This window comes from Takifugu rubripes, chromosome 5, assembly GCF_901000725.2.
Source record: "Takifugu rubripes chromosome 5, fTakRub1.2, whole genome shotgun sequence".
In the NCBI taxonomy this organism is placed as follows: Eukaryota; Metazoa; Chordata; class Actinopteri; order Tetraodontiformes; family Tetraodontidae; genus Takifugu; species Takifugu rubripes.
The window spans coordinates 4727631-4746007 of record NC_042289.1 but is presented as its reverse complement, the minus strand read 5'-3'; the positions used below and the strand labels follow the sequence as shown (position 1 = coordinate 4746007).

At 45.7% G+C, this 18377-nt stretch overlaps 1 protein-coding gene across 3 annotated transcripts in view; it reads right to left on the bottom strand.

Annotated features, from left to right (window-relative positions):
- Positions 1 to 18377, bottom strand: part of LOC115249998 (protein shisa-8) — a 55135-nt gene that overhangs the window by 23205 nt on the left and 13553 nt on the right. For all 3 annotated transcript variants that reach the window (XM_029836782.1, XM_029836780.1, XM_029836781.1), the window contains exon 3: positions 9677 to 9798. In XM_029836782.1, the coding sequence (XP_029692642.1) occupies positions 9677 to 9798 (122 nt within the window). The remainder of the gene's footprint in view (positions 1 to 9676; positions 9799 to 18377) is intronic.

Genomic DNA, 18377 nt, shown 5'->3' with positions numbered 1-18377 from the left:
CGTCTGAATGACGTCACCCTGTTGTTTTTGCTACTCAAAAACACAGGTTGGAGAGTTTGGGCTCCATTGGGGACCCATCATCTGGTGACCGAAGAACTGCACGTTCTTAGACGAGCACTTTCAGATTTTTGCTTCTATTTAAAATCTGACAGTGCCTCCGTTTACATTCACAGGATATTTTAGGGCAGACTCAACTCTTCCCAACACATTATTTTCCCACCTCAAAAACCACAACTGCTGTAATCATTCAAACAGCGCGGCAGTGCGGGTGTAATGCGAGGTGTGGTGTAAATGGTGCTTTGATTGATGGTCGCATTGCAGGGTGGTAATTGGCAGGCCGAGGACGCAGCGGCGTGCTCCAAATATGGCGAGACTCCTACGAGTCCAACGGTCTGAGGAAGGCACGAGATTAGCGGCGTTGCGCAATCGGATTAATGCTACAGTTAGGAGATTTTTGTTTTTAATGATGATAAAATGCAGCGTGGGTTTGTGTGTGTGTGTGTGAGAGAGAGATATAGAGAAAGAGAGAGAGACACAGAGAGAGTAATAGAGGGAAGAGAGACTTGCTGCTGTTAGATAAATGACATGTGTCATCGCTGCAGCAGTACACTGGCAGCAGAAAATAGCTTCAATTTGTTACATGACAATCTCAACTTGTCACACACACACATGTACGTGTGAGAGCACACACACACACACCCACACACACACACGCTTGCACAGCATTTTACAAATGGGAACAATGTCTGTGCATGAACTACAGGGGAAAATGACAGTTTTGACCTTGTTAAGGTGCCTGCGCAGTAGAAAGCCAGACACTTCGACCATTTTTCAGACAATGATCCATATTTAATAACTTCCAATGAGCAAAAATCAGGAACGGCTACAACGTCAGATCCCCAAACCTCTTTACATAGTCAGCTCTATATTAATACAAGCATAACGCCTTTATTTTATCTTATAAGTTGAATGATTTTAAACATCTTGTTATTTGCTCTCATCTCCATGTGGTTGATTAACGGTTGAAGTCCATAGTGGCGACTCCAGACAGGCGTGTCTCTGAATAACAGCAACCGTCCGGTGTGATTGGATGTAGTCAGGTTTGTGCCGACGGTTACTAACGTGGAAACGAACCCTGCAATTAGTCACTCCCTTTCTCACAGTCGTCCGGTCGACTCACTTCCTCCTGTACGCTCGACCGCCTCTCCCATCATTCAGCTCAGGTGTGTGCCTGTGTATGTGTGTGTGTGTGTGTGTGTGTGTGTGTGTGTGTGTGTGTGTGTGTGTGTGTGCGTGTGTGTGTGTGTGTGTTTTAAAAGCAGGCTTCTGGTCACCATAAAGCCTGTGGCTGTCACACAGAGCTGTCATAACAGACCTGACTCCTCCTCCGAGGATCACACATGGCTGCGTATGATTAGTTTGCGTATCTGAAACGACATGATTTGATGTGACAGCGTGTGAGAGGACGCGTGCATGCGCACATGGCTTGGGTTTCTACATGGACATGGAGGGAAAGCCACTCTGTGTGTGTGTGTGTGTGTGTGTGTGTGTGGGGAGCGTGTGTGTGAGGGTGTCAGTCAGATCACCCTTGTGCTTTCCAAGAACAGTGAATTTCAATATAGAACTGATTTAAATTAGATAACACACACACACACACACACCCACACACACTCACACACACACACACACACACACACTCATCCTCATATTCCCATCTTTCTGAAGACTTCTGCCGACATAATGCCACTCCCCAGCTCCATACCCCGTGCCTAACCCTCATGACTACAACCTCAACCCTTAAACCATGTCTGAACCCTCAGTCCTTTGAAGTTGTGAGGACCAGCTACTATGTCCTCAAATCACTGGTAGCAAGTTTTTTGTTACTTATTATTTAGCAGGTAAAGAACACACACAGATATCATCTAACAAAGGTCTCTCTCTCTCTCTCTCTCTCTCTCTCTCTCTCACACACACACACACACACACACACACACACACACACACACACACACACACAGAACCGGGCTCAGCCACTGCTTCTTTAGTGATAACTATGTCAATTTAATTTCACAGCAGGAAGGTTATTGAATGTTTCATCCTCTGCTGCTGCTGGTTTTACATTTGAAATTACGGTGGGGTGCTGGATGGGTGGGTGAGTGTGTGGGGGGTGGGGGTGTCTGGTAAAGCCTTTATTCTCCATCTAACAGATAGTTGAATGTTCATTACCAATGATTTACGTGCAGAGGACTGAATATCTGTGTCTGGCCGGAAATGAAAAGGAAGCATTTTGTCCTTTGATTGCTGATCCAAGATTTCCAGATCTCCAATCTTGCCTGAACGTGCACATTCAGGCTAGTTTGAAGATATGTGCACATTCTTAGTGTAGTGAAAAGGGTCCATTTGTGCAAACCTGTCCTATTGAATTGAGGACACGTTGCTTTTCCCTTCCCCAGTAAGAGATAATATGGAAATTGTAAAGCTAACACTGCTAATAAGCTGTTCTGGCTGTAGAAAAATACCGGCAGCCAAAACAGCTTATTAGTTTTTTACTGCTTTTGCTGCCCATGCAGTCGCTGGGTGAGCCGCCTCTGCAGGTAACGCCAGAGCCAATGAGATGAAATGAAAAGGCCCCAGCTGCTGGGGGTGGGGATTGATGAGGGACCGAGGGAGTGAACAGGCGATTCAGTCCTACCGATGTGTTCCCTTCGCCGACGAACAGAATGTTCCCCAGTCCATCCAACTGCCATTCCTTCAAAATTGTTCACGAAGACACCTGCAGCGAGGCTGTGCAACACCCCCCCCCCCCCAGCGCCACCGCCACGGGGGAACTAATCTGGCTCTTACTTCATCTTATATGTTGGCTTCTTGAGTGTAAGCGCAAAACAGACCCTTTTTAAAAAATAAAATCCACAATTTACATGACAGAGGAGCCAGGCGGCGGAATCGGCTGGACTCCTGAATCCCGAAGCACCGGGAGCTCCGGTCTGATGACTGCAGCAGCCGATGAAGGCAAAATATACCTTCATTAGGGATGCATGCTGATCGTGCCTGGGTTTGCAAACAGCACGGCCCAAGTTGTATGAAAATGGACCTCAAAGAAGAGGAATTCAAAGAACTCTTCCGTTTAAATCATGAGAGTTATTTCAGCTATTCTTGGGCAAAGTTAATAACATATGTAATATGATCATTTCGTTAGAGAAAATTATATTCTGGGCATACAAGGTGATCTGTTTTCACCACACTCACACACATCATCTTCCTCTGGAAGTATGACCCTAAATGCAGGGAAGCATTTAGCTCACTGTAAAAGGGGTAATGCCTCATTATGACAGAATAACGACGCCGGAATGGAGCAGGATCCATCCCAATCTCCTCAGAACAGTAATACTGTACTATCAGACAGCCTGCAGCAGCAGAGGGTAATCCTGGACATTTAATGTATAGCCACGCTCTGCACCTCACTCAGGGGCTCAGCGCCGGTTGGTATCAGTATCCAGCAGACACGCGCGCTAACTTCGACACGCGCGCTGCCTTTGAACCGCGGCTCCGCCGGTTTCGGCCCCACTCATACAAATTCCACCCTCTGCTTACACATTCAGGATTACCGACCGGCTCCAGCAGGCACACACCGTGAAAAGCCTTTTCACTTACTGTCATAATCTCCTTAATGAGGCGTTTCCCCTCCAAAAAATCCTGTCAATGGGTCGTTTATCAACACCCTGCAAGGCGAATAAATGACAGTTCTTGAGACTCACAGGCACTAAAATAATGAAAAATCTCTCTAAAAATATATATATAAATGTGTAAAATATTTGGAATAATAAGCAAAAGCCTGCACATGGACATGCCAACAGTCTTCAGTGCCAGTTGGATGAGGACCAAGTTCCTCATTCTTCAGATATTTATCTTATTCCATGTATCATTTTTGACAAATAACATAAATTCTTTACGAGTCAGGCAGCAACAACTTTTAAGTTGTTTCCAGCAGACTAGACTGCTAGTCCCAGGTGGTCAAATGTAGACCTTCAACCCTTGTACTGGTGCACAAAAGTGATTATCCTTAATAAATATTGATGATTTCTCATGTGGTCCAGGTATTATTCTGATAAAAACCTTGATTCATTTCAAGGCGTCGCTGCGATGAAGAGCTCCGCCCCTTTGCCGCTGCCTTCTGACTGCGGCGCTGCCTCGGTCACTGAAGCTGTAATCCACAAGCAACCTCGGCTTATTCAGAGGCTTAGCCTGAACATTCCCCCTCAGTGAGTTGCTTGACTTTCAGCAGCGGGGACGGATCGCAACGCAGCTGAGTTTTATTGTCCACAATCTACTTTGCTTTCATTTCACTTCACTTCTTCCCGTCTTTTTTCTTTCCGTTTTGTCACGCTCTCAGTTCACATTCTTGCCGGGCTCCTCCGGGGTTTTCGCCCCCTTGAACCGTTAAAAGTTTGCCTCGGACTCGTCGCGGCTCAGCCCTCCACCAAAGCGCTCCGACTGCAGACAGTCGGGCTGTGACTTAGCGTAAACAAGGCGCGGGAAAAAGAGCCAGACTGAAATCGCATATTAACAGATTAAGAGATAGCCAGTGGTGCCGATTTACCCTCTCTGAAGGTCTGTCTGACTGCATTCCAGCTCCCCGCCTCAGATAAAGATGCTGAAATATCACTATAAAAGTGTCCTATTTAAAAGTTGGGTTCGACCCTGGGTTTCGTCAGACCACGGCTCTTTTGAGACTACATGTTTGTCTCTGTCACACCTAGCGGTGCCTCCATCTTCCCAAAAAGAAGCATCTTGTTGTCACATGTGTTCTGCAGCTGCTTTAGTGTTGCTGCAGGACTCTTCCTGTCATTTCACCAGCTTTGGGGCAACATCGGGCTCTTGTTAACGCCACTGCTGGGCCACATTTTACCCACTTGATCCTCAGCACCTTGTAGGTTATCTTAGATGCTCTTATTTCCCAGTGAAATTTCTCCTAGAACAGCTGAACCTTACTTTGGAATGATCAGAGTCTGACTTCAAGAAAGATGTCAGGTCTGGTTGAAGACGTTCCTGTCGCCCCATCAAATTCCAATCAGCCTGGCTGTACGGGGTCCCAACGAGAGTCACCTGGAGGCCAAAGCAGCTGCCACAAAGACGCTGAGGTCACAACCTACCATCAGTGGTTTACACGGATGTCACCTCAGAGGCTGCCTAGAACGAAACACTGCACCCTGGGGTCTCAATTACACGTAGAGGTGACCGGATTAGAAGATAAATGTCTACGGACAGCTAAATTCATGTGCGATGAATCCACGTTTGTTCCCGCCACCATTGACAGGCAGAGATAACAAGGTGGCAGCGGCCCGGCGTGCGACTGTATCAACGAGCCGCACAAATCCAGTGAATGCACAACACGCGGACGCTAACTCGCCTTCACACACAATTCCTGCCTATAATTGCCATTTTTTACTCACCGCCCGTCTCTCATGAAGCTGCTTTCTTCGCTTTGATTTCAACGTCACACTCACGTTACATCTAATGCACGCGCTCTTCCGCTCACCCCCACTTTGTCCCTTTATTCTTCCTGCTCATCCTCCTTTGAAAGTTCCACCCTCCCACCTCAGCTCCTTCCCCCTCCCTGCTGTGTTGTTTATATATATATTTTTCCTACACTCTCTGCCTCCCGTTTCCTCTCCAGCCGGCCGTCAACATGTAAATTACGTCCCACAAATGCAAATCTTTCCCGGTGTCAGAGAAGACCTCCGGTGGAGACAGAATATTCCCAGCTTCCAAGCCTTCAAATCATTGTAGTATGAAGGTGACCTTGAAAACTGAATAAAAACATGCAATTGAGTGCCTGCTTTATTGTTTAAACCTTTTTTATGAAGGTTGCTATGACTACGACACAGCGCTATACAGGGTATTTAAGATTTCCATGGTTCCAGGTTGGCAGGCTGCTTTTTTATTAGATTATGTGACTTCGTAGCGTTTGTAATGAGCTTCAGAGGAGGAATAACATAAGTGTGTGGGTACTGTGATAATGTTTTACAGCCCTTATTGCCCAGCTTTTAACTACACCATCAATTTAAGTGGGGAGGAGTGATCATTTCAAACTCATCAGGGCGGCGGCGAGCGTGTGGATCATCACAGTAGGTCAGTGATGTTCTCAGTGCTTTATGGTATCAGCCCAGTGAGATCGTCACATTCTGGAGGAGGTTGTGTCCAAGCGGTGGCAGCAGCTTGTGCCGGAATGCTGATTTGAACGGTTTACCTGCAGATTTCTCTTCCTTAATCGTAACGTTCTTGGACTTCAATGATTCCGTTGACGGCGCTCAGTCGCCTGACAGCAGCTTTAAGTCATCAGGATGCCTCAGTCCTTGGAGATCTTCTCTTTCGTCTGTTCTTCGCTGCCATCTGCTCTTCTCTCATTCTTTGCCACGCTGCAACGTTCTTATGAGCTGTACACACCCTCTTGTAGTCTCTCGCTTTGTTCTTTGTCCTTTTTTCATGCCGTTTTAAATAATTTATCTGGTGACCTTTGTTCGATGTTTTTACACCCTTTCATGTCTTCGTACATATAAATATATATATGCGATGTTCAGGGACGTGTGCGGAATCGCGCATAGACATTCATTAGCAGGTGTGTGTGTGTGTGTGTGTGCGCGTGTGTGTGTGTGTGTGTGTGTGTGTTGCCGGGTGACTGTCCTCAGGGCAGCTCTCCACACCAGAAGAGACAAGCAGCTGACCAGCTGTCCCCCTCGCAGCTAGCAGCATGGTGTCTCTTGTGTCTATTCCTTCTATCGTTCTCTCCCTCATCACCCTTCACGCCTCAAACCCCCCATTTTTTACCCCTCCTATTTCCCGCTCTTCCACTCCCACCGCACTTTGTTCTCGGACTTCTATTGTCCCGTTATCAACGGCCCCAATCTCACCTTCCCGTTGAGCCGAATGAGCCACGTTGCCCGATGCATTATAGGTCTTTTTTGTCCTTTGTTGTTCCTCTGCGCTTCGATTCCCCCGCTCCCCCCGCGGCTTAAAGTTAACATCATGGCACTCTCATCCGACAGTTTGTCTCTGCCGTTGTATTAAATATACATCTGCTTTGGAATTGAGAACAGGAAAGAAGGGGAGAGCAGAAGGCAGATAAGGAGCAGATTCTTTTGTCTGCGCGGGAACACGGGGATTTGGCTGCTGTCTTCATTATGGAAGAAAAGGGATCTGGAACTTCAATAGTTTCATCCTAATGGGCTGATCTCGTGCTTTTCACTGCTCTCTATAATATTTGAATCTGCAGCTTCAGCTCTAGCAACACCCTGAATAGATTTCAGACGCCATTTTGGGCCTGGTTTGATGTCAGCTGTTTAAGCTGGTTCCTGCTCCATATTTGTTTTCACTCCCAGTTCCTGGGAGATCCGGCTTTTGTTCTGCTGTGGAGGCTTTAGTACCGGTGTGTGTCATTGCACTGTGGCTGAGGCCTCTCAGGTTTTAACGCGTTTAAGACTTGACGAGGATAAGAAGTGTCTCCAGCCTTATTGCAATGTGCCCCATTTTAAATTCAATTTAGGAAAAAGGTTTAACTCTAGTGAACAAACACATCAGCAGTCGGAGCTGATAGATAAATGAGAAGAAACCATTTTCCAAAGTCCAGGCGAGCAGAGGGAAAGCAATAAAGACTCAGCCTTTTAGAGACACAGGAGTTTGGATCAAAAGAGAGCATCAAAAAGGGAAAATGTAAAATCGACCACGGAGAAGAGGTGATTGTGTGGAGAGGGCTGACATTGCAGGAGCATTCTGTGTCATCACCCCATACTCAGACCCTAGAACACACCACACGAGTACCCACACACAACCCCCTCACACCTTCCCTTAGCATTATTTGGCCCTTTTACATTTATAGCAACAGGCTTCATCCTTCCTCTACATTATTCAGCTTTGCAGTAATCCTAAACTAAACCCAAATGCCGGGATTACAGAACCAGGGAACACCTTTGCTGCTCTTTATAAAACACCATGGAAATGCTGAACGTATTCAGCCATCAAGCGTGTTGCTGAAGGCTACAGGATAATGCCAGGTAGCACGTGAAGCAGTGAGGAAATGAACTTGCACAGGAAATCAATGGAGTCTGATGGATGCTAGCATGCACACAACGTGACAAGCAAATGCATCATTAGGTGTGTTTACGTGCGTACTGAAGTCGGACTACAGTTGCCTGCTCGATGTGTAATTTACTTTCTGTTTACAAAGGAGTTTGCAGGACCTGGATTATGGGTGGAGTCACGTGACCCCAGGTGACCTTTGAAGTCACACACAACAATCCATAAGCAAGTTAGCCAGCGAGGGAGCCGCCACAGCTAAAACAACAGCCAAAAACTTCATATATTCTGCTTTAGAAGCACCTAAGAGGCAGAGTGAGCTCATGTGGCGAACATATAGGGGCTCACAAAGGATGACAGAAACGAGGATACCAAAAAGGACGGCATCTTTTTAAATAAATCTCCATTTTGGATTTTGTGCCTGACCTAAACTTTCAGGTACAGAAACATTGCGGTGCCTCCGCATCTTTCCGATAACACTTAGATATACTGAGTCAGTATGGGTTTGTAAAGGCTGATTCTGGGCTGATTCTCGTCGGCCTACAGGGTCCACGCATGCATTTTATGTACTTGAACCACCACAGGAATTCGGTTTCCTTGTGTTCACATAAATGCACTCATTGTCTTCCTTTTTTCCCTGTATGTGAATAAATACTGCGTGTATGAGTGTGTGGATCAAAATATGACTTAGGGAAACTCTGTAATAACTTATATATGAACTGGTGTTCTTTGTAGATTAGCTCACTTCTGCGACTGGTGTTTCTTCATTCTACTGATTTACGCCTCCTTTGGGGAAGAACATTAATAATAAAAGCACCGAGACAACAGAGTCACAATCTGGATGGTGGTAACAATAAAACAGGGCCGCCGATGATGGATGGGCAGGGCTAGCTGAGAGATACCGAAGCACGCTAGTGTGAGTGTGTGTGTTGTTTAGAGACAATAGGTGACAGATGGGCCAAGCAGCATTCCCTCTGTGGCTTTGAGACTAGAACATGGCTAATTACATCTTAATTAAATATGACCTGTCTGTCCCCCACTCCTCTGTGTCCACTGATGACACGCGTGCTTGTGTTTGAAGTAGAGTCAAACCTCTCGTGCATGTGTGTACGAGCCTGTATGACCCTCAGTGTTCCACTCTGAACAGTTTTGGTTGAATTTTATGGTTCTTAAAAGATCACAGTGGAAGTCAAGGCTGATCTCACCCCACTCAAATCATGTTAAGCAAGACACTATTTTCCATTACACCCTCCATCCAATGCCAGAGCGACTCCTGTAGGAAGTTTGGTAGATTCCAGTCTTGCTGACTCTCTCTGACAGTAACGGTATCTGCTACATTAGTGGTGTGATGTCATCGCGGTGCTCCCGCTCACTAAGAAAACTTTACAGAAGGGGGGAATTGTGATGTTACGTTTAGAAGCAAAAACTCAGTAGCACAGGTGGTAAATGAATGTTGACCTCTGAATGTCTGTGAAAATGTATGGTTTGTCCTTAAAAATGATTCCTTCTAAACTATCTCAGCTCTTATGGTGTTACTCATCGAGAGCACCGTCAGGGTCACACCACTTGCCAATGGAGACATATGGGGGACGCGTAGAGGACTGACCGTTGTTGGAACGCAGGGCCCTCGCAGAGATGCCATTGGTCCCCATCCCTATGGGATGGTGAGCACCGGTTCCATCCACCACTCCTGCCTCCCCAGGCTGCTTCAACAGCTCTGTCAGAGTCCTGGAGGAAGAAAGGAAAACAGAGATTAACGCCCTTCCTGTTTAAAATGAATCACAAACACACCAAATGTAGACAACAACAACAATTTACAAAAGTACACAAAGAGGACTGAAGGAAGTAGGACTGAGGCAGAAACGTTAAGGCACCGTAAAACAGGGAAGAAAAAAAAGACTACCCTCGCTTCCAAAAACAAACCCGACTTAAATTCAAAATAGAGGAAGAGGAGATGAAAAGCTCCAGTCTCTGGATGTTGGCCAAATGGGAGCATCAGTCATTTATAAAATATAAAGTACCTTCCCATCTCGCCATCTTTTATTGTTTGATGCCTTTGAACAAGTACGGACGCCTCTTCGAAACTAGAACACAGGCAGGAAAAAGGTCCTCCAGCATGCAGAATTAACTCCAGCTGTAAACAAGAGCTGGCTCGGCGTTCGGTCGGAAATGCGCTCCGTTAAATAAACAGCGGAATCCTAGAAACCTTTAGGTGAAAAAAAACTCACTAATGCAGTAACTAAAACTAAACACGTGATAGAAAAGCTGAATCAAACCAAAGATGAGGCGAAATCCCGATGCAGCTGACATACAGGCAGGTTCCCTTTTGCCCTTTAACAACTAATTTTCTACGTAAACACGAGTCGTGACCACAGATGCAGCCAGCAATGTTTAACTGAGGCCGTTGATCTGCATGTCGTGGAAATAATTGGGTTCATAGTGACAAATGGCTTATTTTGCTGTCATTTTGCAGCTCAAGTTGGGGCACATTCCAGTTCTGAGCAAGAAAATAGAGGAAATAGATGTTTACAGTTGGGAGTCCCCCCCCCCCCACCCCCAAATAAACTGACTTGTCAAAGTGAGCCCATGTGTGACTGCAGTTTAATTGCTGTCAAAAGGTTAAAGGAAACAGCACAGACAATATCGGCACCTGCTGCATGTGGGTCTCCTGAGACCATCTAGAAAAGAATTACAATTAATAAACATCTAAGCAATTTTCCATATGAGTGACTGGACATAACAGAGAGCTCAACGTATCCACACACAAGGAGCTGAAGAAAATATCGATCTCTTGGACGTAAAGGTGTTCCAGTCATTTCTGTCTTGTTAGGGTAAAGGGGCTATCTTGGGGGGAGACAGATTAATCCATTGACATTGTTCCTAATAGGAAAATTGGTCTGTTTATAACAAATCAATACAAGAACAACATTTTGGAACAAACTAAGTGCACAAATTGAGATTCCAGTGTATTCTGAGGATGCAGAGGAACGTGGCATGAGAAAAAACTCCCCCTTTGGTGCCAGACAGATCTCGCAACACCACTGTCAGGTGTTTCAAATGAAGTGTCGAAAAGGTTATTTGGAGCCCTGCGATGCCAGTGTGAGCGCAGCTTCATGAGCGTCATCGAACATCGTCTATTTTAACAGCCTCTGTAGTTTGGGATGAATTTTCCACAACAAAACTGTGACAAACGCGAGCAGATTCGACCGAACGTGCAGCCACAACAAACAATTTGGATTTAGCTACACTTTTAATTGCTGTCTGGGGGGGGCTAATATTCTCTGTTCTGCGTTGTACTTGTTGTGTCACAGCTTATCTGCACTCTCTCTCTCTCTCTCTCTCTCTCTCTCTCTCTCTCTCTCTCTCACACACACACACACACACACACCCTCTGTCCTGGAGCAGGATTTGGAATGTGATTAGGGTCCTTTCACTTTCCCGATGTGATGGCAACTCACTCAGGGCAACTCCTCTTCATCTTTTCCCAGTTCAGGCTGGGGTCACTCATGATTAACACTTGCGGGTAAATAAAATATAAGACAAGACATTTTGGGAATAACAGCCTCAGATTTAATGTTCATTTCAGGTGCAAGTTTTTTAAGAAACAGTCAAATCTCACACGTAGGCAAATCCATCGGGGGCATTTATGTCACGGTCAACTTGCCTGTCAAACAATTGGAAAACAAATGACCATGGCTACCAGTGTGTGTGTGTGTGTGTGTGTGTGTCTGTGTGTGTGTGTGTGTCAGTGGACGACAACGCCTCAGCACCCTGATTGTGCATCAACGTGCGCGCTATTGTTTTCAGTTGACAAAGAGTGCTTTCTGCTAAAAATAAAGTGAGAAAAACACCCCACGGTTGTTCACAAGAGACTCGGTGTTGTTACACACACACACGCACACAAGAACACACACCTCCGGGTGCAAACACACTGGCTCCCCTGGGTCTATGTTTTCCATCTGAATCACTCTTCACTGTCTCAGCAGGTTAGTTTATCTTACAAGGCTCCCCGCAGATGATTCCAGGGGCCTGGAATGCAGCATCAGACTGAGCATAGAGATGCAGTTTTCAAACACACACACACACACACATAAACACACACACGCATCAGGATGCAAACTACCCACCCACCACAACATCTCTTAATCGCTACCCATGAGAATTACAAAGTGACTCATCTCTCTGCACCATCAATGGAGATATCCTTATTCTTTAGTTTCAAGTGTTTTGTTTTACTATGTATTTTGAATTGTTTAGGTAGTTTATATCTGCCGCGAGCTCTGATATCCTGGTAGTTTACAAAGCTTCAGGACTGAATTCAATTCACTGCATTTCAACGCAATCTTCTGAAAGTCCCGATGCAGATCAATGAGCGTTGGTTCTCGACAAGAAGCACCGTGAGTCTATTCACAAAATTGTATTTCAACTTGATTTCCGACATCTTGCCTTGTCTTTTCCCCCTGAAACCTCACATTTAAAAAATAATAAAATTCTCCTCTGATGTGTTTTTTTTCTCCTCACCTGTGGCCCTTATCCTCCTCTGTAATCTACTTTTCTCTTTTCACTAGAGACATTTCACAGTATCGGAGCTGACAGTTTTGACGTGAAAACGGGGGGGGGGGGGGAAATCACGGCGAGACAGCGTTTCGATTAAAAACAAAACAACATATTGATGTTAAAGTCTTCAGGTGAGCGCTGCTAGCTATATTCCAATAACAGTGTGTGTGTGTGTGTTTGTGTTTTTGGGCTTTCTGGAGTTTCATTTATGACCTTTCCAGGATTCACAGCGGTCAATTGTTTCATACAGTTTACTGTCTCCTGAAATGAGATTCTTTTTTCTTCCATCTAAAACCATCTGTGTTCTCCACATTTCCTCCATTTCTCCCCAATAGCGTTTGTGTTTCATCTTGTCCCCTTCGCACGTATACATTGAAGGTATCTTTCTGATGTTGTTCATGCTTGAGTTTGGATTCTGCCTTTGGATTTTGTTGTTCGGAAAGTCCTATTTGCTGATCTAATGCGGCGCCCTCTTCAGAACCGGAAAAGAATTTCAGAAATACACTATTAAATCCTCACTGGATTTCAGCTCATCTGTGTTCTGGACATAAAGTAAATGGCTATATTAGCAACAGGTTAACATTTGATGATTTGAGAGTTGAATTCCATGTACCGATGTACACATTTAGGGGGTTGGGGCGACTCAGCACCATCACCTTCAGAGTCAGATACAGCAGACAGTGCAGCTAAGTGGACACTGGCCTCATACGCAAGGTCCTGACACACCAACGCAGCATTTGTGTGCACATATGTGAGCAGAAGCAGGCACGTTGACACGCTTTAGCTGCCAGATAGCGCACCCTTGCAGACTTGGTACAGAGCCTGGATCGCCCTCCCAACATGTTCTGGTCCTATTAAAGCTGACAGTTGCCAAATAACATCCCTTGGCATGGCCGAGCTACACACATGCTACTGGCGGTCTGTGTTCTCTTGCGTGAGCGTGTGCTTTGTGTGTGAGCCGACATATGAGGGGTCAAAGCAAACACAAAAGTGAGAGCTGACACTCGTTATCAGCTCAACTCATCGCTCCATCAATTAATTAGCAGAAATGTCAAACAATAAGTGTTATCAGGGAGATGGGAGTCGACTTCATTAACACAATAGCAACGATTCATAAATGAAAAGAACACTTACATTCTTTCAGCCATTTCAATTAACATCCTCTAAAAGCACGAGGAACACTATGAGTAGCATTTATGCTAACATGGAACATGTCAGTAAACTATTCATTTAAACTCCTTTTCCCTAATCTGCAACAATGTGCAATCGTTTCTGCATACCTCAAGTTCGACCTTGGTTTATATTAGCAATGCTGGCCACCCCCCCACCCCCCACCCATATTTGAATGCGGTGCATCACCTCCATCTGTTTTCTAATAAACATTACCCTCCTGCAAAGCAGCCGTTCAATTTGTCTCCTTTAGATTCCCTCCAATCAGCATCCAGTCCACACACGACTTCTAGCACACAGTGTTGCAGAGTGCCTGGAAGGCAAAGAGCAGCTAAATAACAAAATAAACACATTCGTGGCCAGCATGCTGGAAGCAAAGTGAACCAGTCGCTGGCAGAGTCTCAGCGCTGAAACTGTGGCACCACTGTGGATGATGTCACAGAAAAAATACCATATGTCAACCAATGAGTCACCACCCGGGTGCATTATTTTTGGTCCTGCTTTAATTTAGAAATAAGCCAACACACGTACGTGCACACGCGCGCAAACACAAACTCCTCTGGGGATTTGTTTTCAACTGTTCAGCGGAGTGAGTCGCACATATCACACGCCTGCGTACCCCCCCCCCACACACACACACACATACACTCGCAGACACATCCATTATTCATCCTGTGAAGACTTTGTCATTATTGATAACACACAAGTGCTCACTCTATGATGTGCTCATCATCCATCACCGCGCCGACATGGAAAAATATCGATCCGTTTTATCAGATATTGATTGGCGGTGGTTAAATAGCTGCTCCTGTGACCATACAACAATTATCCGTAACTGCTTGGATATTAGGTTTGCTCATTTCCCCCCCAGGGTTTTTGCAGATCTATTAAAGGGAAGGCTGTCCCCTAGGACACAGGGGTCATCATCCCAACCATCCATCTCTTTGACGGCACGCTGAGATCAATCCAGCCCTTGTGCCTTTTATCGAAGCCCAGGTGGAACCAACACAACCTGTAAACATCGTTTACTGTAAATATGTCACGACCAGGGCAGCGATGATGTATTAGCGGCATCACGGCACTCTCTCACAACGACGTCGGGAGTGGTTGTAGGAATTGGTTGCACACGTGAACGGAGGAGTGAAGCGACCTTGGACTGTCGCCGCAGGCGTGGACACATGGCGCTGGATGCCGGCTGCTATTTGCGAGATGCCCAATTAAAAAAGAACACACATATGGGAGGATGCATGGATGACCTCGGGAGGGGGAGCGTGGCCCAGCGATTGGAAGGTTGGCGGATCGATCCCCAGCTACTGTGTTCTCGATTAAGAAACCACCAATAACTCCTTGTGATTATCAATTCTAATCTTTTCACATCACACGTCATAATGTCAGATTCCGGTCAGCTACCATCACGGTTGATGTCAGGCTGGTCCTCAATGTGAGTATTTGTTGGAATTGCTTCTGAAGAGCAAATCACCCAGAGGTCCAACCCTGGTGGGGTTTCTGTAAATCTCCTCGTTAGGGAGGTGGCACACAAATTAAATGGAAGACGGAGATGTAGGGATACAACCAACTGAGCAGTAAGGTAGTACAAGCCCGTTGTACCTCCACTCTACTCCTCACATTTCACCCGGAGGAGACGGGCCAGTACCCCGAGTGAGATGGAGTATGCTGTAGGAGGGCAAAAGCCAGGCAGCTGGATCACTAGCTTCTTATTTGTGCAGAGCCAGAAGGAACACTGCCAGAACCCCACAAAATGAACTCCAGCAGGATGCTCCTGTGACTTCTTCTGCCCAAACTGAGGCTACAGGAGCAGCATGAAGGCCTCTGTTCATAGCCCAGCACCACGCAGCCTGACTGGCATTAGCCAGAGAACGCCACACAGACATGCCTGGAGCCCTCTTTACTTGGCAGATTTACACTAGGAACACATGAGATACTGTACAGTATATCTGTAGATGTGGTGCACAGTAGTCTATCTCCTGCTAGACTGGTTCAGCAAAGGGTTTAGTGGTGGCCTGAGGATTGGACAGACCAGTATATGCTAGCCTGAGGTACCCTGACTGGTTTGAGTGCATCCACGACTGTCACATTACAACACACTCTCCAGAAGAAGACAGGGGGGAGATTCCCCAGGTCATCTCATTGGCCCAGATATTGAAGAAGGGTTAGGCAACAATTCACCTGGGGCTCGTTTCCCTGATAAAAAAATAATTGTCCACTGTACCTACTGGGACAGTGAACCCTGCTGGATTGCAGCCCTCATACGACTGGGTTGCCCACCCCTGTTCAGGCATGTAGAGGCCACAGACACTCCTTTATGAATCTTGAAGAAATTCATTACGATATCACAATAGTACGGTGTCTTTAATATGTATTTGATTTGTTATGTTGGCAGCTACTGTTTTAGCAGAGCAGGATAGAATGGTGCATTCTGGGTTTTTAGCCAACCATGAACTGGACTCAATGGGTCAAGTGTCCTCAGCTCCAGGCTCGGGTCTCTCCCCCCAACTACTTTTCATCTTACAGAAAAACATTAATGGAACAAATGGGTGATATGGGGACAAAAAGTAGCAAAGCTTCAGCCTAAGAACCTTTCTTCCTCTTCACTTATAAGGAACAAACTCTGCTCGCCGGATCTCTGCATGGCTCTCATAGTGAAAACCAAACATCTCAAGGATAATCTGCCTGACGCGCTACAGTCTAGTTGATGCAATGGGATGCAACAGGAAGTGCCACTGAAAAAAAAAAGTGTCACACCGCAAGTGGGAGCCAGGAGTCAACCTGCGTTCCCTTCTTAACACACTTTCATCCGTGGCGGCACCACAGTCGTCTCGGGGTTCGGCGTGGAAGACAGACAGCTTTGCTCTCGAGTCCAGGGGCACTAATGATGCTTTATAATGCAGAAATGGATAAGCGTGTCTCGCAGCCAGTTCATTTGCCTTATTTGTCATGGGCTCCGGCGCACAAATGCACTTGCACAGAGGCTGTACGTGTCTAATTTGATTCCGCATGAGTGAGTGCATGGCCACAGGGTGGGTCACATTGATGGCTCTAATCTATCAACCTGTTCATCTTGACTGTCCATCTGTGCATTTCTGTTTGTTTTTCTTGCCGTCCGTCTGTATATTTTCATATCTACAGTATTCACTCCAAATTTGCCTTCTTCGTCACCTCTTATGCATCCACTTCCCCGCAGTCGTGTCCGTGTTGCCATTTCACCATTTCTCTTTTCATCTTGTCCCCAACAGGAGACCCTCTTCTCAGGCTTCGCTTCCTTCTCTTTCTCTCAGTTTTTGTATTTTCCCCCATTCCCCAACAGCAGTGAGGCCAACAGGACTGATATTCATTAATAAAACAACGCCGTAAGTACTTTATTTATCTTTTCTGCCTCAACACTTGTTTGTAATCCAGGGTCACAGGGGTGCTGGGGTCTATCCCAGCAGGTGGTGGGAAAAATCCCAATCTGGACAGAGAGGCTAGAGAGGCTACGTAGAAGGTTCTAGAAACCTAGACCCTTCTATAAGACTGAATAAGCTAACTGCCCTAAACTCTTGTGGATAAAAGTGAAAAGAATACCAGTAAATTATATGTTTCTCATGTTATTTTTATAAGGGTTTATGAGAAGGAAACATGTCACATCAATCCACTATGAGCATGTCTTCACTCTGTTGGTAGTCATTCTCAAGTGCTACACTTGCTGTATTTTCTCTTAGATTAGGAGCCAATTAATTAAGTCAATATTTAAATTCCAGTCCGTCAACACATCAGCTCAACTTATGAACATAATGTCAGGTGATCACACTAAGTAAACATGTTGATGCTATTAAGTTTGTGATATAAAGATATAAAGCAACATGCTAATCGCATGCTTTGGAAGCAGTTGTCAGACAACCTGGGGGGCCAAAATGTACAATTTTTGGGGGCTGTTTCTCCAACTCACGAACTCTACCAGTTAGTTTAGTCATTTCAGCATGCTAACGTTGCTTATCTTCTTCTTTTAGGTCTCACAGAGGAAAATGATGTCAAACCTTTAACTAAGTCTCCTCTGGACATCCACTCCAGGAAGAGAAAGGAGTGTATGGGACAGGAACACTGAGGGGGAGGGAGAGATGGATAGATTAATGGAGTGATGGCATAAAAAATGAACGCACAGTCTTCACCGCTTTGCTAAGACACCAATTAACCAGTCCTTTTCAAAGCTTTATCTTGGTTCTCCTCACCAGGATGTGCACTTTCCCTCTTACTTCCCATCAACCCATTGCTTGTTTTTCTTTCCTTCTTCTTTTTAATGGCTCCCCAGCTCTGAAGACAACCTTTAATTCCATTTATTTCTCACACTTATTTCATGTCACTCTCCTCTCATCTCCCACAGTTTCCTATTGTCTGTATTGTTCCCTGATCTCCCCTGCCTCGCTCTCTCTCTCCCCTCTTTCTCCCTCTCTCCCTCTCTCTGTTACGTGTGCTGTTTAGCTGCGCTTAGCTTCACCTGTCAGCTCGGATCAGGGCTGTGAAGCAGCAACATGACAAACTGCCCTCTGATTCACACACACGCACGCAGACACAAGAAGTGTGCA